The sequence below is a fragment of the Syngnathus floridae genome, chromosome 4, assembly GCF_059516105.1.
Source record: "Syngnathus floridae isolate MCC-2025c chromosome 4, RoL_Sflo_1.0, whole genome shotgun sequence".
In the NCBI taxonomy this organism is placed as follows: Eukaryota; Metazoa; Chordata; class Actinopteri; order Syngnathiformes; family Syngnathidae; genus Syngnathus; species Syngnathus floridae.
The window spans coordinates 12,455,637-12,481,372 of NC_142416.1; the positions used below are offsets into that span (position 1 = coordinate 12,455,637).

At 41.1% G+C, this 25,736-nt stretch overlaps 1 protein-coding gene across 1 annotated transcript; it reads left to right on the forward strand.

Annotated features, from left to right (window-relative positions):
- Positions 1-596: 596 nt before the first annotated feature.
- adcy9a (adenylate cyclase 9a) lies at positions 597-24,349 on the forward strand. Its single transcript, XM_088372314.1, has 11 exons — positions 597-4,227; positions 13,227-13,417; positions 14,138-14,236; positions 14,335-14,609; positions 14,810-14,912; positions 16,281-16,498; positions 16,572-16,731; positions 18,055-18,197; positions 18,576-18,605; positions 19,277-19,559; positions 19,650-24,349. Exons 1-11 carry the CDS (start codon positions 2,343-2,345, stop codon positions 20,649-20,651), a joined length of 4,389 nt encoding a protein of 1,462 aa, XP_088228440.1. The 5' UTR covers positions 597-2,342; the 3' UTR covers positions 20,652-24,349.
- The last annotated feature ends 1,387 nt before the right edge of the window (positions 24,350-25,736 follow it).

The window sequence follows — 25,736 nt, forward strand, 5'->3', positions numbered from 1 at the left end:
TATACGACATAGGGACAAAACGGAAACTCAGAATTGGATTTTGGAAATAAAAGCATCATTTCAGTATTGGAGTGAAGTCTTGTCCTTTTCCTTCTCTTTCTCCCTCTCTCTCTGTTTTCAGACAAATGGGTAGATGGATGGACAGAAAGATACAGATAGACAGATAGACAGACAAACAGACAAACAAACAGACAAACAAACGGACAGACGACAGACAGACAGACAGACAGACAGACAGACAGACAGACAGAGATAACACTAAGTGGCAATTTGCAGGTGTTTATGAATGTTGGTTAGAGAAGATGGAAACGGTCCCAAAGATATTATTCAGATATTTGCAAACAGTTGTAACGATTGCAGATATATATTTAAGAAAATATATTATATTCAAGAAAAGAGCAAAACACTTAATTAAAATAAAACACATGATCTTCACAACTGCAGGGTGTAATGGAATAATCAAGGATTGGTTCTCTGAACCAGCGAGTGAATAAATGCATGTACTCATACACAGTCTGAAAAAAATTGGCATAACAGCGGTGGAGTATTTGGGACTTTCATGCGTTGTTTTGACGGAAGTAGTATTGTTCTGTCATAGCGTCGAGCTTTACAAGCTGGTCCCACCATCCCACACCGCCACAACAGCTGGGGGAGGATTTCCGAGCCCGTCACAGCGAAGATGGTGGCACCTCCAGGCGTGTGGATGTTCCGTTCGCCCGGTTAACACGCAAAGCATCCACGGGAGTGTCTTGCCCGGATAGATAAAACCCGCGTTTTAGCCAAAGCGAGAGGCTTGCAAAAGGGAGGTGACAAGCGGTGGACTGAAGAGGACGCACACAAGCCTGAGCGTGCACTCCAATGTGTGTTGGACGCACACACACACATTCAGACAAACTAGTGCCATCTAGACCCTGAGGAGTTGGTTCCGATAAGAAGTCTACTGTCTGTTTTTGGCTGCCTTTGGATCGTTTTTGCAAGGATACGCGCGAGGGTTTCCTCTTGTTTGCTCTGGGGATTTCTCACTTCTTCGCCCAGGGGGGATGTGAAGGGAGGAAATCGAGCTCCAAATAACTGCAGCCCTCACTGGGTCTCCTCTCTAAACGCAGGAAATACGGCGTGGGGGGAAAAAAAAAACTTTTTTTTTTTTTTAGACGTGCTCTGAGGCTGACGTTTTGCACGACTTGAATTGAAAGTAGTGCATTTTTACCACAACCACACCTCTCTGGAATCCAACGCCGCTGGATATATGGAGAAAAAGTGTTCGAATGTTAAATCCCGCGTTGTGTTGTTACTATTGCTGAGCTTTGATCATCACTATTTATAGAGCAGCCTCGACCCAGGCTGTTCCTCGTATCTTGTATGTTTTGCCAACTGCGCGCAACAAGTTGCAGTCACTCCCAGTTGAGGCAAAGCGACGCTAATTTGGGCCAGTGGTTGGTATTTTCTCTGCTTCTCTTTTCGGATTGCGCTCTCGGAATAGCACATACCTCTCCCAACCCTCTTTGGAAGGTAGAGTGGGGGGGCACACACGGAGAAGATCCGGAGCGGCAGTTCAGGAAAGGACGGGGCTGGATCTGTGGGAATAGGCCTGCCTGTCTGCCAGGCCTTGTATACAAGCTGGATTCTGGTCATGGATTGGGCTCCGAAATCCCACTCTCGGGAAGATTTATAAGACTAACGATGGAAGGAATGAATGCACGGAAATCCAATTGTTCAGCAGGCTGCTTGAGAAGGAATGCACAAGGTAAAGTTGCCTGATTCAGAAACCATCCCCATCCAAAAATATTTTTGAAAAACATTTTTCAATCTCGACAGCATTTTTGTAAGTTTAAGGCTGCTGCAGCGGTGGAGTTTTAAAAGGCCACTGAACTGAGTGAAGGTGCCATTTGTTGCAGAGCTGCTAGGGACCGTTTTAACTTTTGTACACATCACCAACTGTTGACAGCCCACATCTGGATGTGCTTTTGCGACGCAACCATGGATGATCAGTGTTGGAGACGGACTCATTTGTGACTGTTGTTTTGCTGTGGAGGAACTCCGATGCTCTTTTGCAGAGTGATGCTTGTAATGCGAGTAGTGACGTAAATCCAGGGTCTCGTCATGAGCAGCTCAATAAGGAACGGTGTGAGTGAGTGTTTCGGCTCCTGTGTGTGGAGCAAAGACGTGTGCGCCTCAGCGTGATTATTCCAGCAAAAACACCTTTTGTGCCCCCCCCATTCTTCCCTCCCCGCAGTGCCACATGTGAACACACAGCGCCCACGCAACACATCTAATTGCCTGAGCGCCATCCAAAGCTATTAATATTTAACTCCACTCCCGCGGCCCTCCTTTCTCGCCTCAATATGGCCACGCTACAACAACACCGGCAGCTTCTCATGCACGCCACAGAAGTCAGCTGCAATTCCAACAGGGATGGCGACGTGACCGTACGGATTACCAACAGTACGCTGACGCCACACGTGCAACAGCATGAAGCGGTTAGGCCTCCCACCGGTGTCGTCGTCGGAGGAGTCCGAGGCCGCGAGGATAGAAGTAAAATGAACCCTAACCTCCACAAATACAGTATTTCCTCCAGCTGCAGCTCCGCAGACTCCAGACAGGCTGTGACCTCGGCAACAAGGGTGCGCAGGAAGGCACCACCGCTGTTTGAGCGCTCCGCTGCCCAGTGCTGGGACCCCAAGTTTGACTCGCCCATCCTGGAGGAGGCGTGCCAAGAGAGGTGCTTTCCTCAGACTCAGCGGCGTTTTCGTTATGTCCTGTTCTACCTGGCCGTGGCGGCTGTGCTCTGGGCCATTTACTTTGGTGTCAATAGTGACCGCTGCCATCCCATGACCTTCCTGGCTCCCACCGCCTCCTTTTTGGTCCTCTTAGTGCTCCTCTTCTTGTTCACCTTAACTCATTACTACACACAACTGTACAACCAAACGTCACTGCTCCTGATTGCGGTCACCTTCGCCATCACTTTGGCCCCGCAGATCCAGACTGCGGGCTACACTGAGCTGGAGTGGGCTCACCATGCAAATGCTTCATACCATTTTTCGAACTTTCAACGATCAATTTGTATCTCGCCGGTGGCTACCTTCTCGTTGTGCATAGAGGTCCTGCTGTTGCTATACAGTGTTCTCCATGTGCGTCTGTATGCTTCAGTGATGCTGGGGTTCCTATACTCTATTTTATTCGAGGCATTAGGGTGGCTGCCGTTGCTTCACAGAAGCTACGATTCGCAGTCAGGGAGTTCCAGCTCCAATTGGGAAACGGACACCCTTCGATGGCTAGGTCCAGCCAAAGCGCTGCTTCACCTGTGCGTCCACGTCATCGGTATCCACTTGTTCATTATGTCAGAGGTGCGCTCTCGCAGCACCTTTCTCAAAGTGGGACAAGCCATCATGCATGGCAAGGACCTCGGGGTTGAGAAGGCCTTGAAGGAGCGTATGATCCACTCGGTCATGCCCCGACGTGTCGCCGACGAGCTCATGAAGCAGGGTGACGACGAGGGCGGCGGGAGTGAGAACTGTAGCAAGCGTTATTCCTCCGGTACCTGCTCTGCCTCAGCTGTCTCAATCGGCACCGGCGGAGGTGTCGGTGGAGCTTCGCCATCGCCGAATTCCACCAGTCCCAAGAACTACCCGCACAACAACCACAAACGCAAGAAGACCTCCATCCCGCGGGGACAGATCATATTTCGACCTTTCAACATGAAACGAATGGAACCCGTTAGCATCCTTTTTGCAGATATTGTGGGCTTCACTAAAATGTCTGCCAATAAGTCTGCACCAGCCTTGGTCGGTCTTCTCAATGATCTCTTTGGACGATTCGACCGTCTCTGTGAACTAACCTGTTGTGAGAAGATCAGCACACTGGGTGATTGTTATTACTGCGTCGCAGGTTGCCCTGAGCCTAGACCTGACCACGCCTACTGCTGTGTGGAGATGGGCCTCGGTATGATCCAGGCCATCGAGCAATTTTGCCAGGAGACGTGTGAAACCGTCAGCATGCGCGTTGGTGTCCACACTGGCACCGTTCTCTGCGGGATTCTCGGAATGAAGCGCTTCAAGTTTGACGTATGGTCAAACGATGTCAATCTGGCCAACCTGATGGAGCAGCTTGGCGTGGCAGGCAAGGTCCATCTGTCTGAAGCCACCGCTCAGTTCCTGGATGACCGTTACCAGCGGGAGGATGGTCAAGTGGTGGAGCGAGCTGGAGAAAGTGTGGTGGACAAGCTGAAGGGTGAGTCAATGTTGTTTACCTCTTATTTTCTTAGAGTGCACTTTCAAAGGAAGAGCGTTGAACATCTAAATATCTCTGTGAACTTTAGTCCTCGGTCACCAAGGCTTGAGTTGGGTCACTGCATGCCTGAGAGCATTGAAGTATGTTATCTGACTAGTTTGTCTTGTTGAAACGGTCCACTAGATGAGCAAGAGAACATGGTGATAAGATTAGGAGATTAGCGCACCCGTAACTTGCACATTGTGAGTGGAATGTGTTTTGTGGCTAAAATAGTCAAGAAATGGTTGCGGCACAGCTGGGACAGGACCTAGATTAAGAAAATAGATTAATAATATAACCAGATGAGTTATCATGTATGGAAAGAAAGTTACCTTGGTACATACTGTAGGTCTTATTTGTCAACACACTTCCTGCACTAGTATTACAGTGATTGTCCTCATTGTTGACCATGATAGCTTTACAGCAACCATTTTGAGCTTTGAATGTTTTGAATTCTATTGAGAAGAGTATCCGTCATGTTAGGAGAAGTCCTAGCTGTCTGATGGTCTTGAGTGAGCAAAGACCTTGTGTCAGACAGTATTCACACTTGACTCTAAACAAGGGTGTCATCATTCTGTATTTTCCGAGTGAATAACAACAACAGACTGATAGTGATATGCAGCTTTTATTGTGGGCGAAGTTATGAATGCAATCTAATTTCCCTTAGAGACTGTTTGTGTAGGAAAAATGTCCCGGCCTCTTTCCCTTTGTGAGGCGTCAAACTATCTCATGATCTCATACTTGGTGTCCCGATTTATGTATGTAGGCGAGTATTTATTTATTGGAGGTGATGTGAAGGAATTATGCATAGACTAACAAATGACTGGAGTAAATGTATATGGGAGTAACTGGAAGTGAAAAACCAAAATTGAAATAAAATCATTTTCTGAATGTGCACTTAAATCAATTGGTTTCTTGATAGCTATTTTATAAGCAGATTTGTTTAATCCTTGTAGTTTCTATTTAGCTTTTTAGGCTCAATTGGTTGAATCCTCCTATCTCAGTTACACAATGCTGGCTTTTTAACAAATGCAGTGTATTGTTGAGTTTCCACATTTGAGGTCTGGATCTTCAACAATACTGTACACATGGAATGCTTTTTTTGAATTTATTTGTTTGTGTAAACAGGTGCATGCCCCACATGTGCTTTAGTGTCTCTTTGGCTACACAGGCCCATTCTTTACAGTGCGTTGTAGTGGGAAGTCCATGCCCTCCAGCTAGTTAGTTTATGCTGATTTAAACGTGTTACTTAATTATGCAAGTGACAAGATGGACGGATGGATTGAGCCTTAACTGTAACTAGGCCAGTCCCCCTCGGCTTTTTTATTTCCCTTCGATTATCTCTGATCACTTCTAAAAATGTTTGCCTTCTAAATCATTTTATTTCCATGTTAGCTAAATTATGAACTTGTGATATTAGGGACTTTGTTTTCTTTTTTGCCTATTAGTCACATGATACACCTTGAGTGGTACCACCGTCAAAATGAACAAGAAATTGAAGAAAATGAGGTGGTCTAATATTTTTTTCTATTCCTATGTGTGCTCTGTCTTGAAATGACAGCACATCTACGACACAATACTTTCAACCTTCAAGAAACAATTTCTTTTGAGTATGTTTTGTGTTTTACTCAATACTTAGAGCATTTTATTAAGCATTCAGTTTAAAGAATGTGGTTGTAAATACCATTTTGCACTCAAAAAAAAAAAAATCATTAAGCCGCTTCAGATTTCATAGTCTTGGCAGTCAGAATTTTGGCTTACTCTTACATAGAATGGAACTATTGTTGATGTTATTAGTTACACAGTGTAGTGAAAACACTTTTTTTCACCATTCATGCAGTGATGGAACTTGCTGATCACATAACAGACTGGAGGTACAAAATTATTGGATTATATTGTGTTTTCATACCAAAAAACCCCAACTAATTTTACTGCATGGAGCTCATCAGAATGGCCATTAGATGTCCTTGTAAGAGAGATATAGTTTGGTAAATTCTCCTCCTTTGTGGGGGTTACATTTCAGAACACCCTTGCAATAATTGAAACCTGCGATATAGAAAAACACCCTAGAAAAGAATTTTCAAGGTCTTTAAACACAATTTTAAAACAAGATAGAGTAAGATCAATAAATAACTCAAAGGGTTGTACCGGTTTAGTTAAGTTGTTCCCGACTGAGGTGGCGAGAATGTAAATGTGCTTCTACCAATTTCAACCACTGTCGTCTGCCTTGAAACATACACAAAAGTAAATTGTGCTTCACAAAGCATTTAAAGCAATATAAAGGTGATTTAGCTTCGAACTAACAGCTTCAAATAGCATTTGATGTTCATATTAAAAGGCAACTCTTGTCTCTTACTGCCATGGCGACCCCTAAATCACCTGCTTTAGTGGTCTTTAAAACTGGTAGACCAGAAAATCTCAGGGAAGGGTATTAGACAAAGAGGTGTGCAAATAAACAGCAGTGTTGTGTGGAAAGACATTAGAAAGAAGAAGAGGGAGGAAGAATGGAGAACAAGCCGCATATCTTCTGGTCATGACCTTTTTCCATGGAGTTCCCACAGTCTATCTTAGGGTAGCTCGGGGAGTTATTATAATTTTTTTCTTTTTTTTTTGTCTTTGTGCCTTAAGAGGACGCTTTATGTCTCATTCGAGACAGTGCATTAAAAGTTCACATGGAGTTGCCATAATTTCAGAAATTTCTCATGCGTGTTTGCTGGATTAACAGAGCTTTCCTGCAAAGTGCTGAAGTACCTCAGGAGACATGCATGGGTTCCTTTACATAGAGGCAAGCTTGGTCATTTCTCACTCAAGCACTGTCTACCACAGAACACCAGAGGCACTTAGTGTGAAGTGCATTACTTACGTGCATTGAGCAGCTGTGTGTATGTGCGTGTTTATGAGTGTGACGTAGATGGTGTGTGTCGCCACATTTCTCGAGAAGCCACACTCCCGCCGATTGTTGCAATTCTTTGGATATTTTGATGCTATAGATCTCTCTACGGCCAAGGATATGAACATCAACAAGTGAGCATTAACACTAAGCTTAATCCCTCGTTTGAAGCAAAAGAATGACTATTTTCGGACTAATAAACTGCTATCTTTTGCACAAGCTTTGAACCGTGCGGCTTATAGTCCAGAGCGTGTTATCTATGGACATTTCATGATTTTTATGATTTGTGCATACGTATTCGCTTATATATGGAATCGCTTATATATGGAATTTGGAGTTTATGGATATTAAACATTAAAACACTTGCATCCAGTGCAGCTTATATATGAACAAAACAGTATTTTCCCGGAATTTTAGCTGGTGTGGCTTTTATTCGGGTGCGTCTTATAGTCTAGAAATTACGGTAAATCAATTCACATATGTACAATGAACATGTTTTTAAATAAACAATCACATGTATTTTACATACAGTCCTACACAATTGCGTTTTTATGTATGACAGCAAGCAGTATTTCTTGCTTTATTGAACCAGTTTTAGAGATATTGTGTCAATTGTTTTTAAAGTGTTCATTTTTAAAAACTCTCACTGTGAATTTCAATATGAACTATAAACATGTTCTATCACATCAAAGATCTTTTTTTTTTATGTTTTTGTCGATCTCGTAATCATGAATTACATAACGAGGGTCTCAGCTCATCATATAGGAGGCTGACATGTTTTGCTGCCTACTTTCTGCTACGGATACCCGAAGGAGACAAATGAAGCCAACGTAGATCTTGCAACTGCAATGATTATAGGAACAAATGCAATGCTTACTTCATCACTTAAGCAAACTTGACATTGCTGATGATTGTTTCAATTAATTAAATTAGGTAATTTGGGCTTTGGGGAGCTTTTACGTGTCGCATATTAATAAACTTGACAGAAGCTGCAGCCATAGAAAATGAAACCAATTCAAATTGAATGGTTACATTTTAAAATCGTTACATCCTTGAATTGTATAAATAAACGAAACGAAAATTGCATCAAACCCCATGTATCGAGAATCGTATTGAATCGTCTTTTGTGAAAAGATGCTCACCCGCAGCTAATATGTCTTTATTTACTCCCAACCGACTCTTTGTAAATTTGCACAGTCATATGGTGAACAGGAGGGCGTAAAGAAAGGGAGATTTCTCTGAACTGTGTGTACTAATAAAAAATCAAAAAGAGGAAAGGGAAGGGTATTTGAAGGAGTATCATGTGAGAGTCTCATCCCACGGTTCCATCAGCGTGTCCAAATATGGATCTGGTATTGCACAAGCGCCTGTTCTCAAGACCTGCCACCGACTGGGCAGAAAACTAGAGGCTAGGAAAGGGAGGGGAGTAGAAAAAACAAGACCTAAGGGAGAAGGGTTAAGTTTAAAGGAAGACATGAAAAATGATAGTGTAGTTCAGACACAAATATAAAGATAGGCAGTTTGAGGTGCTGATGGATGTAGGTTTGGCAAGACAACAGAGAGGAGATGAAGCTTCGAGTGATATACAGTGCATAAGTAAAGTTGGCCGGATCTGTGAGGAAAGAAAGCAATTCAAAAACTATTTTTAGCCTGGGCGCCGTTTACTTAGTCGCAGACAGCAGATGAAAGTGAGGAATGACAAAAAAGTTTGGTGAATACAGTAAGAGGCTTTAGCCGTAAATTGTTTGCAGTTTAACTTGCAACAACAGTTGCTTTGTAGTGTGCTGTGTTGCTGGAACTCTGGCAATAACATTATAATTGCATTATGTTGGATGTTGGTGGACAAATGTTTTTGCTATGTGTATGTAAATTGACTAATAGATGCTAGGTACATGATGTTGTTGTAGTAGTTCACAGAAAGACATTTAAGTTCATAGATATGCTCACCATTTTTTCTACTTTTATACACCCACTCAAATGGCCACAAATGAGAAGCATGGTGACCAAAATTAGCCATACAAAAGTGCCATTTTGACAGTAAATGTGCTGGGACACCGACAACGTAAATGTGTAGAGCAGGGATGTCAAACTCATTTTTGTCGCGGGCCGCATAGTTGTCATAGTTTCCTTCGGAGGACCATTATGACTGTCAACCCAAATCAATATATGAACCTCTCATATTATATACCGTACACAATAAACTGATGACTAACCAGTTTTGAAATCAGAGACCAATAAAAACGGTTCACATTTTTAAAAAGATGAATGGTAAAAAAAAAAAAAACTAGCAACATCTCTATTTTTAGAAAGTAAAGACAATTTGTAGTATTGACACAAAGTTGATGCACAATTTGTCTTTGCGGGCCAAATACAATTACACTGTGGGCCAAATTTGGCCTGCAGGCCAGGTTCGACACCACTGGTGTAGAGCATGTGCACAAATTAATCAAGTGACCAAAGTTATTTGCATAGCTTGGACCAAGTAATGCATGACTGAGATGCTCCAGCAATGGTGTTCCTTTTTAGCTGCTACTTGTTAAATCATACAAGGATGCTGCATTTGTAGCAAAATACAGACAATTTCAGAAAGAGCTCAAGTTTGAATAGGAAAAGAAATCTGGTGTGATGTTTAAAACATTTTGATATACATGGATACCCATGCAGGTCTGTCTGCTCAGTCAGCAGTGAAAATGGATATTACATCGTGTTTTACCCTTCATGTATGTTTTTTTTTTCATCTGGGACTTCTTCAAGCTGGTTGAGCATATTTTCCTTCGACATCAACACCACAACTGTCGTCTTTTATTGAGTATAGTATAGGGCGGACCATTTTATATTTCCCTTAGTGAATGTAAACGTACTGACCGAGTTCCCAGTAATAGGATCTGTGTTTCAACTCTCACATCTGTATGGTCAGCAGAAACCGTCATGAGTAACATCCTGTATAGTACCACCTATCAAGCCAGCAATAAAAAACAACAACAGTATTTTAGTGACCAGAAAGATCACAGTTGTTATCATAATTACCACAATATTGAGACGATTAATAAGAAAATCACAGAAATATATAACAGTAATGACAACGTAATGATGACAAATGAATGTAGATTTGTCATGTTTGTTGTTATTTTTTTGTACATAATACTTGAATGTCTCAAAGGAGAAAATATTAATATGTCACCATTCATGCTTTTAGACCCCAGGTAAGAAAGATAGATACTAGATAGATAGTTAGATAGACTCAATAACAAAAAAAAAAAATCCAATTTGTTTCACAGCAAGTGCGATAGTGCATGCATGGTAGTCAGAAGTTAGAGAGTGTGCGATAGAATAGTGTTTTTCTGAGGTGCGTGTCCATGGTGTTTATGATCTTCTGGTGTGCATGTGGAATTTCGCGGCGCAGTTATGCTTCCTCTCCATTCATTCTTTTCTCCATTCATTCATTTTTTTCATTCATTCAAGTGATAGCATTTTATGAAGATCAGTTTGCACTTTACATGTGTGTGTATGAGAGATCATTGTTGATTTGTTCTTTAATAAGATACGTGGGGCAAATGTAAAGGTGCAACACAGCTTTATGTACTTTACGTAAGTCAAAAGAAATACTAATTGTGTCTGTCTGTCTGTCTGTGCGCATGTACATGCACGTGTGGGTTACGACATGATGCATATTTCCTGTAGGTGTGTCTTTCGCCAAGAGTCATGTTATCATACCAATACACAACACAATTGGGATTTTTGCAGCATCGGGTATGTGACCCCCCCCCCCAGTGAGGATAAGTGGTTCAGACAATGGACAGATAAAATACAGACAGAATCGGTGGAAATGGATCGGATTTTAATTAGTACTGTACTGCATTTTGGGTTTCCTCCTGAAGCATTCAAAGAGGCCATTGATTTAGTTAGAAAGCTGAAATAGAAGCGTACGGAATTTGGGTTATGTAAAGTATGCTATACTGAGTGACCTTCAGAGTGTTTCTTCCTCTGTCTGTTGCCATCACTCCAACATTTACTCTTGTCAGCATAAGGCCATCTATATAAAGTCTTAGGATGGTTTTTACTATTCACATTTCTACTTGAGGAGTTTTTTTTTAACAAGACAAGCGGTCCTTAACCTTTTTGGAGGTACCGAACACCCGTTTCATATGCGCATTCACCGAACCCTTCTTTAGTGAAAAATAAAATTCTACTTTTCAAACTCAAGACATGAATGTTTTTTAACTAGTGCACAAAATGAGCCGTGCATGAACATTGTTCAAAATACAAAACCAACACAATGCATGAACTCAAAACAAATTATATACCTGCAAATCAGTGTGATTTCTGCTGTTGCCTTTGCGAGACCAGTTCAGATATATGTCATCATGAATTTACATGCTAAATCGGGTGTGTTCGGACCCCTGAGACCGACTCACCGAATCCCTCGGGTTTGATCGAACCCAGGTTAAGAACCACTGTATTTATGAAATGTGTAATGTGATTGAAATGTGATTACAACATCGCAGGAACTCTCACAGGCGCACGCACGCTCGAAAAACCTCGATCGGCAAGCAATAAATTCAATGGATAAAAATTAAATTAAACAATGGTATATTGCACAATGTAAAAGTAGTGTATTTACTCAAATAATAGTCAAATGTGTGTTAAAAATAAATGGTATTTTGCTCAATGGAATGTAAAAGTATTGTTTCTTTTTATAATATATTTACTGAAGTAATAGTAAGATGTGTGTTGCATCCAAACTACTCTGGCCAGAGTTAATGTAGCATGTTACTACGCACCTCTGAACAGTCGATAGCAATCACGAGCATTTCATGAGTTTATGTACACGTCTGTCTTCTCAAAGGACACGTTTCATGTGTGAGAAAAGGCCTCAAAGCCCAAGTTAGGCTTGCTGCTGGCAGAAAAGATGAGAGTCACTGCCAAGTTGACTCTACTTGCAGACTAAGATAAATTGATTTTTAGTTGCGCATCTTGACTAATTTTATTTAGAAGGACAAACAAGCAAGACAGAGAACTGCGATAAAAGTCAGTCATGGTCATTAGTTCCACAATCTACAATTTATGTTTTTGTGTGTATGTGTGTGTATGTATGTGAGTGTGTGTGTGTGTGTTTGCAAAATAGCACTAATCAACACACTATTAACAAGACAGTAACAAATGACAAACTGTAATATTTGTGTCAAGTTTGTAAACTTGATTTGGAAAGCAGCAAGACAGAAGACTAATGATTTTCTAAATGGTAATAATGTTATTTAGAAAATGAAATAGTGGCTAACCACACACACACAAACACACACATGCAAACACATTTTGTTTGACTTTGTTTGTTTTAGTAAAAATGTAGCAAATATACTCTAGTACACAAACCATTTCATGAGCACACCCACTCAGCATCAGACTGACGCACATGCTACCACATGTGGATCCACACAATGTTTGTCCCATCTAAAGCAGGCCAACTCTTCAGCTCATGTTTCATTCGACTGAAATTATTGGATTTCCAATTGGGAAATCATTTCATTCTTTTGTCAGGGTCAACAATTGAATGGAGTGCACTCTACATATTTTGCAGCGAATATTCGTATGTATTCCCACTATACATCGTCATTGCAAGATTGTTTAATATAAAACTAAGATATTGCTGTTCTATCTTGCAAAATCATTGCATCTCGGGATACCTTTATAAAGTCAGGAAATAAGTCAATCTCAGCTGAAAATCACATGACCTCACGCCTGCCAACATGTAGCACCTTTCGGTCTTTGAGGACAAAGGTCATCGAGTTGGGTTAGTCGAGCGTATTTGGAAAGGCTGATAGCAGTTGGCTATGGGGCAATGCTCTTATTCACTGTTTGCGTATCTCCTTGTTGGCCCTTCAGTGGTTTGAACAATGAGCTCTGGGATGATGTGTAAACATAGTTGGGGAAACAAACAGTGATGCATTCCCACCTGCTTGCCATGGCCATTTTGAGTGTTTTGAGCATAGCACCAGAAATGTAACATCAAATGATTCCAATTTGGTGCTTGTTTGGTTTGTAAAGATTTGTTTACCTTTCTGCTTCTCCTCAGGTTTGAAAACCTACCTGATCTCAGGAAGGAAGGTTGGACATGATGCGCAGTGCGGCTGTTCTCATCCGGGAAGTGATTTTGTTGGGATGAGCCTGCCCGTCTGTACGCAGTACCACGCTCCTGAAATCATCCACGGGGGTATCCAAGCTGCTGAACCCTTGTTGCCCAACCAACCACCAGACATGACCGGGGTAGGTCATAATAAAAAAAAAAAAAACATATAGTCTGTCTGTTCAGTATAACACATTAAACACAGTAACAAGTGTTAATTGGAACTGCTGCAAAGCATGCTGGGAATGCTGATTCTCTAATAGCGGGTTGTGAACCACTCATGAAATACTAATACTATAGAAAAGGCCACAAAGTGATAGAGTCTTTAGGAGGTATATGTTAACCAATTTTTTGCATCTTCAAGGTTCACAAATGTCAGTTTTGCCTCACAGTTTGCGAGTCAAACTTAGCTTTTTGCCCCTGACACACATTAAATGGCAAAACTGAGAATCGTGGATTTTAAAAATGATTCGTGAAGATACCCAGAGAAGCTTGGACTGAACGCATGCAGATTAACTTCTCTAGTAGGAGGTCGAGGCAAGCTTGGTACTACACCCATTTTGGGGACATTGTGCCCATTTCTTGCAGCATTTCTCACGCTCCATCAAGTTTCGTGAGGAGCGTCAATGCACGCCTGTACAGCCATTTTCAGATTTCTCAGAAGTGATTAATCGGTTTAGTTGGGGCTCTGGCTAGGCCAAAAACAGTTCTGTTACTTTGTTGTCACAGACTAAAATCATAACCCGAAGCTACATCTCCTCAATGCAACAAGACAAGTCTTGTGACCCACACTGGGCAAACGTAAATAAAGTCTGAAGCCAAACCATTCATGTGTAAAGTTCACTTCCTTTGTTGTGCAGCATCCATGTGCTTCCCGCCTTGAGGTGATGTCTGAACAGGGTGATGAAGTGGCTGTGCTCAACGGCTGCCAGGATGAGCGCAAGATAAGCGGCGCTAAGGTGGAGCACACGCACAAGCACTCAATCTCAGCAACTTTGAATGTGTCCGTCACCCCTTCATGCCCATGTCCTTGTATCTCTTCGTCTTCTTTCTCCAGTTCCTCGCTGCTAACAGCCTCCGAACGGCCAACGGCCTCCTGAGCCCCCCACTGGATGATCCGGTGAGGGCCAGTCAGAGCTCATTGTGCGACATGCTTCAGGAGAAAGAAAAGAAGACGAGCACAAGCACGATGACCGGCGCCAGTGTTGCTATGGCAGTTGGCGCCGGACCACCGGGTACAGGCATGGAGCACTCTGCTCTTATTCAGCTGCGTGCCAAGAATTTTCGAGAAAAGAGCGATGCCCACTTTGTGGATGTTATCAGAGAAGACAGGTGAGCAAGTGGAATTTTTCAACCGGCGTTGCCAGTCAAATGTTCTAAACCAATGTCATTCTTGTTCTGATAGTGTCAAGTGACAAAATAAGTGCTCTTCATGTTAGATTTTGTGATTGAAACATTGGCAGTGTGCTATTTTCTCTTGGATATACAATATATTGTATACTATATACTTGGTCTTGCTCTCCTGTTTCCAGTCTGATGAAGGATTATTTTTTCAAACCACCCATCAACAAGATCAGCCTCAACTTTCTAGACCGACCATTGGAGACAGCCTATCGCAGCAGCTACAAGGACGAGGTATCAACATATTACATCACGCACATCGTTTTCCAAGACAAGCTATGAAAATGTGTTAGTCTTATGTATTGCCCCATGCAATAGAGGTTTGCAGTTGTTTTCACTTATTTCCAAGTAAAAGGCCCAGTGGGGGGGTGGCCACAAAGAGGCCATGCGCGTCACGAGCATGTGGCCCCCTGCTGTTGCGCCAGTAGTACTAAATAATCCACGTTGTCATTTTCAATCTGTGTATTTTATTGCGGCAGGGAAACCAGGAACGTCTGAAATTTGACATGTTTAGTGAAAATTTCAAATGAGAACTTTGTGCCCTAACTTAAAAGGTGCATACAGATGGCAATTTCACACAAAAAACTCAAAATACTACCACACTATGGAGAAAATAATGAATTGTTTTCAAACGATTATAATTACTAGGATGTTTTGAGCTCTTGTTTCATGACATTCTTGTTTGAGACGATTATGCTGCCAGAAGGAGCTGCCACATGCAGCTGAGCTTCTTATAACCATCTTCATATTGTTTATCTTCAGGCCACATCTCATGCCCAAATAGTGCTCTCGAATTCTACAAGATGAATTAATTCATTAAGATCGCTCTTTTTTTTTACATTAGACAAAAGTGGTGATGTGAACTGAAAGTCAAAATAAACTACCAGTATATATATGTATCTCTAATTATTGGTTATACTAGATGTCTGCACTTACCTTCTTGAGCATTGTTCGATTGACAGTCAGATTGTCTCTTTACAAAAAAAGCTAATTTAAGCATATCATAGTTGCCATGTGTTTTTGTTTTGGCTTGGAACATTTTGAGATTTGACCTCTTTAGGTGTCCTACTTCCACGCTGATTTGTAAGTAGCCTTGAACCTTGCGGTTGAATGACCCATTTTTATGTTCCTATCTTTTCTTCTTACAATGTACAAGTGACCTGACTTACGGGTTTTTCGAGATACGAGTCATCATTTTGCTGATACACCTGGGTGAAGTTTATCGTGGAGCTAAACATTAAGTTCATACCGTGTACTTTTAACCAAATGACAGTTTGGCCTAATCCTTACGTATGTGGAAAACACCATTTAAGTACTACTGTTAAGAATCGACTGTTGCAATTTCACAAACCTTTCAGAAATTTACAATATATTATTGGTATATATTCTTTGTCCTCTGTGACGATCACTACTATTGCAGCATTTTACAGGGTCACTCACAGTAAAAGTAGTAGACTGTCCTTACTTGAAGACCGTTCCATATGTTTCATGTATGTCAGTATTTAGAAATGGATGTAAAGCAAGGAAGTAACTGTCATGTTTGACGCAGTCAGGCTTTCGAGGCAAGTCGAGCCGTTCACTTCTCTCACTCTTCTCCTTTAGGTGAAAAATCAAGTCCAAGAACAGACCTTTGCAAGCTGCACGTTCAGCTCGTTCCTTGACGTTCTCCTGAGCTGTTTTATCTTCTTGGCCCTCACCCTGGCGTGTTTTCTTCCCGCATTGGTGAGCTCATCCACTGTGGGGCCCCCATCTTCGGCATCACTTGCTGTGGCCCCTCTGGCTGGCCTGCTGGAGCTAGCCTCTCTGGTGCTGTCGATACGGTGAGCCTACAATTGATGAGGGGTTATACTTTTTCTGTGAACGAGACTAACGGTCACATCTCCTCTCTTGTAGCATGGCCTTCTATCTGGAGGAAGTGATGAACTGCACCCGCTCCCTAATACTGGTGGTATCTGGCTGGGCTGCTCGTCACATGATTGGGGCCGTGTTGGTCTCCCTACCGGCTGTCTCGGTCTTGTCCCACATGACCTACGGGATTCAGCTGCCTCTTCAGGTAAATCGTAGCCATAGTTTTAATTGTGCTTTACTGTACTTCCCAATTTCATTGGAATGGGTTTGTACTAAAAAAAGGTAAATATGATCAGATGTGAATTGTGATTCAGAATTCTGCTAAATCGAGTCATGCACTTGACTGGCACATTGTGTGGTTTTTATCCATTGAGCTTGCAGAGCAAAGTGGATAGTTTGAAGGAGCGTTGAGAGTAAGATTTTCGATGAATAGGACTCAACAGTGCTTGAAGTGGGGCATAAGATGGTGCATCGTAGAAACAAGAGTTCAGTTATTTGCACACCATTAATCACAAAAATAGGCTTATCTCCTAAATATTGGGAATTGTACTCTTTGCTTACATCACCACATGTTTGAGCTGCGAAAATATATATCCACATAGGGCACAGGTGTCAAACTCAAGGCCTCGGGGCCAGATACGGCCCGCCACATCATTTTAAGTGGCCCGCGAAGACAAATTGTGCATCAAATTCGTGTGTCATTACTAGAATTGCAAATTGTCTTCACTTTTAATATCTTTTTTTCTAAATATTTGACCAGTTTTTACTCGTCTGATTTGAAAACGAGTTATTTGTCAGTTTGTAGCTTTTACTGTATATAATATGAGGTGCTCATACATTTATTTGGGTTGACAGTCATAATGGCCCTCTGAAAGAAGCTATGATGACAATGCGGCCCGTGAAAAAAATTAGTTTGACAACCCTGATTTAGGGCCTCAGGTGGCTGGAATATAACCTACACAGTCGCTACGAGACTTTGCATGCCATGAGCAGAATCACTAGCCTCACGAGCTGACAAGGTTCCAAAGACTTTCTCGTCCACGGCGTCACCTCCGCACTTGGTGTTATGTGGGTGTGTGTAGTTCCACATAGCAGACACCAAAGGGAAAGTCAAATGTTTATTAAGCACAGAAGCGCACGTCATTCTGCCCGTGGCTCATTCTACATGACGGACATTTGCGCACATACTTGTCGGTAGTTATAAACACAAGGCTTTCTGTTCCAACATTTTACATTAGCCTGAGTAACACAAAATAAATAGCACTTGGGAATTTAAGTAACCACATAAATTCGATAATGGGAAGAGGCATTTTCAGAGGTGTGGACATAGCGAGCTCGCTATTTGCCTGCTTTAGTGGTAGGAATAGGTGATTGTAACTTAGTTACTGAAAACTGAAGTTTGAGCCAAATATCTTCAAATATGTAGCATGTATTTAGAAACAAATCTCAGGATTCACTGTACATGGTCTACTATAAGACGTTACTGGTCGGTGAAGTTGAATTCCTTTTTGCCTCCTCTTTCTTCCAGCTGACAATGTTCTTATGCTGTGCCACTATCATCGCCATCATCCAGTACTGCAACTTCTGTCAACTCAGTTTTTGGATGCGTTCGGTCTTGGCCACTGCTACAGGGATCGCCATGTTGCTGTTGCTTTATAGCCCCTTGCACAGGTACAGGTGCATACAGTATGCTTGTAATAGTTGTACCACGCCTTCTGAGAAATTCTGAGAAGTATGAAGTGGGGCATTGTGCTGTCGTGGTCATCAAGGAGGACGTGCATGCCCAGAAATCAGCATATAGGCTGTAATTATGAAAATAACTGTATAATATATATAATAATTAAATGTTTCTATCAAGCTACTCCAGCTAAATTGTGTACTCATACAACTTTTCTATCTCAGTCATATCAGTTTTTCTCCAAGTGAAAATCTGTTTTTGTAAAATTGATAATACTCTATTGCGTTATTAGTCTCCTGTGTTTGTGTGTGTGCGTGTGTGTGTGTGTTACATTATTGCAGTTCTGATTGACAACACTTTCTCTCTTTCAGCTCCAGTAATAACAATTTACCGGTTCATGGGTGAGTGTCTCCATGGCAACAGAGGTGTATGATGGGTGACATTTCCAGGGTCAACAGGCGCAGTGGCTTGCTTTTTAAAGTTTTCTTAACTGCAGATTTCAGTCTTATTATTCCACCCAAGCTCTCTCTCCTTGTCACTTTCTCCATACACCAGCAGTAATGGCTGTTAAATGTGTCTCGTGTTAATAATGATCAATCCGTCACATCCTAATTGATATACTTGAGATGGCTGATCTTCCTGGCCATTTTTTACAATTTTTTTGTGTGTCTGATTTTAACTTTTCACAAGGATGCAGTATCAGCAATAATAATTCGTAGAACAAAATGGTCAGGAAGATGATACGGCTCCCCCCCAAAAAAAAAATGTTTTGAAGTTTAAGTGTAGTTATGAACAGCAGTTTGATTTTTCACAATTATGTGGAAAATTCACTATGATAAAATGCTACCTAAAAAGAACCTTATAGTCTTTATAAGTTTGGGACAGTGTCACAAAGTGCACCCAGTTAACTGTATTGATTTATTTTGTAGTTAGTCACAGAATACATATGAGTTTTTATTTCACAAGAGCAGACAACAAAGCAAGCTTGTTAAAAATGTTTCCTCAAAATTCATTGTTTGCAACAGTACGATTTGAAGCACTTGGTAATGATTCAATGTCTTTTTTCCCTCAGATCAAACAGCTCCATATTACCAAACGTTGGGTCAACTTCACAATCAGACCATGACGCATCTCTAAGACCGCATAATCTTCTGGTGCCCGAAGCGGTTCTTGCCTTCTTCCTGCTTCTTCTCCTCGTCTGGTTCCTAAACCGTGAGTTTGAGGTCAGCTATCGTTTGCATTACCATGGCAACGTGGAGGCCGACAAGCACCGCTTCAAGATTCAGACGATGAGGGACCAGGCGGAGTGGTTACTTGGCAACATAATCCCCATCCATGTAGCTGACCAGCTCAAGGTGTTGTCACACAGAAATATTTGCTTGATTGTTCAAAACTGTGACGATGAAGTACACACCTCTAATACTTAATCGTTTAATTGTTCCCAGGTAACACAGAGCTACTCCAAAAACCACGACAGCGTGGCCGTGATCTTTGCCAGTATTGTAAACTTCAGCGAGTTCTATGAGGAGAGCTACGAGGGTGGCAAAGAATGCTACCGTGTCCTCAATGAACTAATTGGAGATTTTGATGAGCTCCTTCGAAAACCCGAATTCAAGAGCGTGGAAAAAATCAAGACAATCGGCGCCACCTACATGGCGGCATCTGGACTGAATGTCCAGCAACTAGCAGAGAATGAAGAGGACTCGACGCACGCTCACCTGAGAGCGCTCTTCAACTTTGCCCTGGAGATGATGGGAGTACTGGACGACTTCAACAAAAACATGCTGGGCTTCGGTTTCAAGCTCCGCATAGGATTCAACCACGGGCCGCTGACGGCGGGGGTGATCGGCACCACTAAGCTGCTGTACGACATCTGGGGAGACACGGTCAACATCGCCAGCCGCATGGACTCCACCGGTGTGGAGTGTCGGGTGCAGGTGAGCGAAGAAAGCCACGCTGCGCTCAGCGCCATGGGCTTGGAGTTTGATTACAGGGGTACTGTGAATGTGAAGGGAAAAGGCCAAATGAGGACCTTTCTGTTCCCTAAAAATGGCGAGTGTATGTGCCAAGATCAACAGGAGCTCAGTGCCAGGGTAGGACCCTCGCCAGCGGCATCAGTGACAAACACGATATCAAATGTTGCCCAGGCAGCGCCCACCCGGCCTCCCTCCTCTCCGTCCACACCTCCGCCGCACTTAGAATGCGCAGTGAGGCCCAAGACCGTCTCGGCTTCGTCCACAGAAACGGGAAAGGAAGGATATAGGGACCCTTCACAGCAAGCTGGGGAATCGTCCACCAAAGACCGTCACTTCCTTCGCCCTACTTCTGACCTTGTGACCTCAGAAGGTGCACAAATGGCCCCTCAGGTGCAGTCAAGTGAAGAGTATATCGGCGAGGAGGCAGATGAGCTAACAAGACTCAATGAGGAGTTTTACTCCCGCCTCTGATCCTCTTAATCCTCCCATCCCGTTTTGTTTAGTTGTTCTGTTTTTTTTTTTTCTTTCCCCGCTGCTGCCCCGAGCTGCTATTACTCCAGGGCCGTTTGCTTGTCCGGGCAATATGTCCCTTCCTCTTGGCAAGTCCCGAAGAAGAGGAAAATGGTTGAGGTAAAAGAGGAAAAATCGCGACTCACGTTGTTAAATGGAATTTAATGTTTGGGTAGACTGAACCTGTGTTGAGCACAGTAGAGAAGAAGGATGACGGGCTAAAGGGGCAAAACCATATTTTGTTGGTATAGTTTTTTTTTTTTTTTTTTTTTAAATTCACATTGTCATTAAGTGCCTTCAGGACTAGAGCAGAACAATTATGAATACCGAACAAAGTTTTAAGCCTTTGTGTGTGTTGTTTTTTCCCACATGTAGACTGACGAACACTCTGTGGTTTCTTACATGACACTTTTCTTTTCAGTGCAAAAAAAATAACGATAGTTGTGCCATATCATTCTAACTTGATCTAAATCTTACTAAAGGGAAAATCATTTTAGATTCCTAATAGGTGCCAATGCAGCATTACAGGCTGAGCAGGGAATTATGGGAAGAATGAGGGAATCACATGAAGCAGTGTTAACTTTTTCTATGTATTCTACTTTGACATGAGGGCTATATACAGTATTCACTTGTGCTCACATTTTAAGAGAATATGCTACAAAGTAGGCTGCGTGGATTCGATTTTGATGGAAATGCACATCTAAGCACAGGTCTTGCACAATTTTTTTTTCTTCCACTACCACTTGTTTTTAGAAGTGAAATATCTCAAACAAAATGTATTTCCGCTCACAAAATGAAATCAAAAGCACAAAATAAAATAAGATTTAAATTAGGGCAAAAAAGGGAGCATCACAAATGGCAGGAAGGCACTTTAACTAGACTTGATACTGTGACCCGAGAGCTTTCATATGCACGTGCTTTTTTAGGCCCATATTGATTTTAAAATTGTACTCATTGACGTTCAAATGTAACGGTCACACCTCCACTTATTTGACTAAATCTGCAAAAAGTCAGAATTAGACCAAATGATATCAGTGGATAACTGTAAACAGTCACTTCAAGCGGTATTGAAAAGATTTTGAGTGGAGTAGTATGAATGTGAGGGACAGTCACTGTGTAGACAAAGATGGTTCAAAGCACAGAACATTCATTGATTGCCTTAGAAGAGGAAAATAACACATTGGTCAGTTCACCTGTTCTATTTATTCAATATTTCAGTGTTTTCTCCATCTTTCTGTGTGATTGTCGTTTTGGGACACAGCCTCTTAATTGAGGGGGGCCTCTACTGTATCAATAGACTTAATAATGTGCCACTTTAATGGTGTGATCATCGTAGCCTAAATTTGTTGTTTTGTGGTGCCTACAGGTATGAGTGTATTTGTGAGGAGTTTGCCTTTCAGAATGCGTGATAGATCGCTGAGAGTAGATGTCAGTTGTATGATCAGATGAGGGAAAACATGCTTTTGTGCAAATGTACAGTGTCTACATTTCTTTTGCTAAGTGAGATTTTTACACATTTTTCAAATCTGCATTAACTGCCTGGCTCGGTTATTATCGCGTCCGCGTCAAACGAAGCACTTGTTTTCTTTTATGCGTGAGAGAGTTTTCCGTGAAGTCAATAATGCAGATATAATCGCAGCAATGAGGCACAAGAGGAAATCAATTTGCCACAGGGCCACCGTTGAACCGATTGCTGCGTATCGGGCAATAACCTGCATTGATAAGAGCGAAATTACATCCATGTCTGGCAATCACACAAATACACAACCCCCCCCCTAAAGTGTTGACTTTTAACTGCACAAAATTGTATCTATAAAAATAAAGACATTTGTTTGGTGTGTTTAACTCGCATCATACAATCGTGGAATCTGTGGATCTAGGTAATCCAAAAATATTCATTTAAATTTCAGCTTGTCAATATATTTAAAAGTGCAGAATTAAAGCAACTGTCAGAATTGATTTATCATATTCTACCTGTGCCCTTGTGCCCTCCAAACTGAACTACTAGTGCCTTCTGAACAAAATACTATATCGGTGACAACAGCGTGTAGCCTGTGGTTACGCATCACATCATTACAATGCAAGTACATTCATTTCTCTGCGGTATCAAAACTTTGGAGACGCAATAGTCAAAGTCACACCAAGTGCTTTATGGGGTGAAAACCTTGTCTACTTTGCTTTTATTCTCACTTTCACTTTTCATCAACTTTTAGCCTCTCAACATGCTCGTGACCAAGCCGAATGAGAATATCCGGTTACAGGGTCAGTTAAATTCATTCTTGAATGAGCAAATTCCAAAGCTGATGTCAAAAGTTTCTTTTCAAATCTTTTCATAGATCTGCTAAATTCGATGCATGAATAAAAGTATACTGTACATCACCAAACCTTTCAGGATAGAAGACAAACATGGTCTTCACAGAGCCCGACTCGCAATGACCCCTCAAAAACAGCTCCTGTTTCTATTTTTCCACTCTCTTCATGTTTTTGTGCTTTATTTATGACTGTAAAGGTGTCACACGCTAACATGGGACTGGATAATAACAAAGCTAAATTCCCAATATGTATGATGGATGTTATGGAGACATGACTGTATCTTGACATCTTCGAGACAATGTTTAATTTGATTTTTTTTTTGCAGCACATTGTTCATTTCAGTATCACTCATTTGACAAATGTTTCAAATGAGTATATTACATAACTCAAAACATTACAATACCCAGGCTTCTTTAAGTCCCTCAGTTTTGCTCATTTAGAGGACACGATTGATTAATTGGAAGCATGTATTGCAAGAGCAGAAAAAATGAAGTGGCCTTTATTTAAAATAAATACTAAGTAATTAAATAAAGAAATATATATAAAAAAATAAATGCTTGTTGAATTTAACACACAATGCATCACATTTTGTTGGGTAAACAAAACTAAGGAAGAAGCAAAATCAGCATTTTGCTGGCATTTCATAAACTCGATGCAACAAAACAATCCTAGTCTGCCAAATGAATCTGGACAGGTTATCAATAATTAAGCCTTAATTTCAGTGTTGTTTTATTTTTTGTTCACTGAGGCAAACATGAACGTTGTTTGACAACAATGCTTTTTCCTTTATGCGTTGGTTTAATGCTCATGAGATGTATTATGTATGTTTTGTGCACATTATCCTATATCAACACGTGATCATTATCTGTACACATTTTGCACAAAGCACTCAACGTTTGTACATATGCAATCAGTTTGTCACTTAATTGTTTTTATACATGCGCTTGTGTTCGATTTTGCCATTAAACTATGAAAATGAGACGCCTATTCTCACAACTGATGCAATGCGTGCCAATTTGAGTGTGAATGTTATGATTTTCATTACTCCTTATTTTTCAGTATGATTGAAATAAACCTGCAAGCAGACTAAATTGTTGTGAACACTGTATAAAGATGGCTTCTTGTCACTTATGAGCATTGCAGTTTTGTTTTAGTGTTATTTTGATGATCTCCAAAACAGTTTTTCATTATTTTTTTCAATATGTGAACAAAGAGTGTGTAAAAGAGTGTATAAAACTGTTTGACCAAATTATTTTCTGCCTGAGTTTTATGAACTTAGATGTGATTCTTGCTGTTGATTATTTGCCAACACTCACATTTTCTTGATAAAGTTCTCTGAAGCCTGACATATCTTATTCTGATTAATATTGCATTTGTGGAAGATAAATTAAGCAACAAAATTCACCCAGTTTAATCTCAAGGGGCGCAGGGGCAGCCATGATTGGTTGTGACCTGAGACTTAGCAACTGTGATGTCATTTTCTGTCAAAATGGATAAAAACAGGTGGATTTTGCCTGTTTAATTCATATTTGACATTGCGATAATAATCAAAATGTTGTGTTTAGACTAGTGGGGGCACATAAGAACATATTGTAAAGAAAATTCTGGGGCTGACTTCCCTTTTAAGAACCTAACATTATATTTTGTACAAGTATGAGATTATCCTCCAAAATAGTTATTCTCAACTGGTGAGACAGGAACCTAAAATGGGTTTCAGAGTCATTATTTTAGTTAGGCTAGGATGGTCATCTAACAAATGACAAATTATCAACATATGACATTTTGAGGTTTGTGCATGGTATGGTCACATGGTCCAAGAAAGCACACTTTGTAGCCAATTTTTTTGCAACTGTAAATGCTTAATTTTGCTGGAATATTTTTTTTTACATGGACTTGTCAGGTTCATCATCAGTTTCTTAAGGTGAAAAGAACCTTGATTTTGTAAGCATGGGTAGTTACTATGTCTAAAAATATTAAACACATGATCCCAAAAAAACCCAAAAAATGCAGGATATTAAGCTTTCCAGGTGTAAATTCAGGATGAACCAAACATGCACAATAATCCTTACAAGTAAACTTTATTTGACCTTTGCACATTTGAATGCAGATGTCCAAGAGTTCATTGCTTCAGTACCTTCATACTTTGGTCAATGTCAAGTTGAATTTCAAAATTCACAGCAGATGTTTAACGTATGAAACCTTTTAAGGATGTCCCACCCTTCGGTGACTCTCTCAGTTGCTTTTTCTGTGGCCATTTTCCAGAGAAAACACAATGACGTGGTGATATCAACGATACCTGGCAATTACAAATCTGATTTGTTGATTAATTGTTAGGTGTCTTGGTCTAGTGTCATAATGCTTTATAAAGAAAACTGTTTAAATACCACTTTTAATTAAATCACAACATTTATTGGTTCTTGTACTGAATAAAAAGCCTGTTGTGAATTTGGTCATGCAAAACGTAGATTGAAAAGACATGTAAGTTCAAAAGTTTAGAGGTCAAATCAAGTCCTCATAGAAACATAATGTATTTAGTTTCACTCTGCAATTTCACCTGGAAGCCGAATAGCCCGAACTTTTTGTGCAAAAATACTAAATGCGTGTAAAGAGGTGAGCATTTAGAGTGTTTTGGATTCTTTTCGCCCAATTAAGGATCCACCAGGTAATGACTTGCATGTATTTTTCGACAGTCCTATAGCGCCGCCCGTGGTCGAACCGATGTTCTCACGTAGG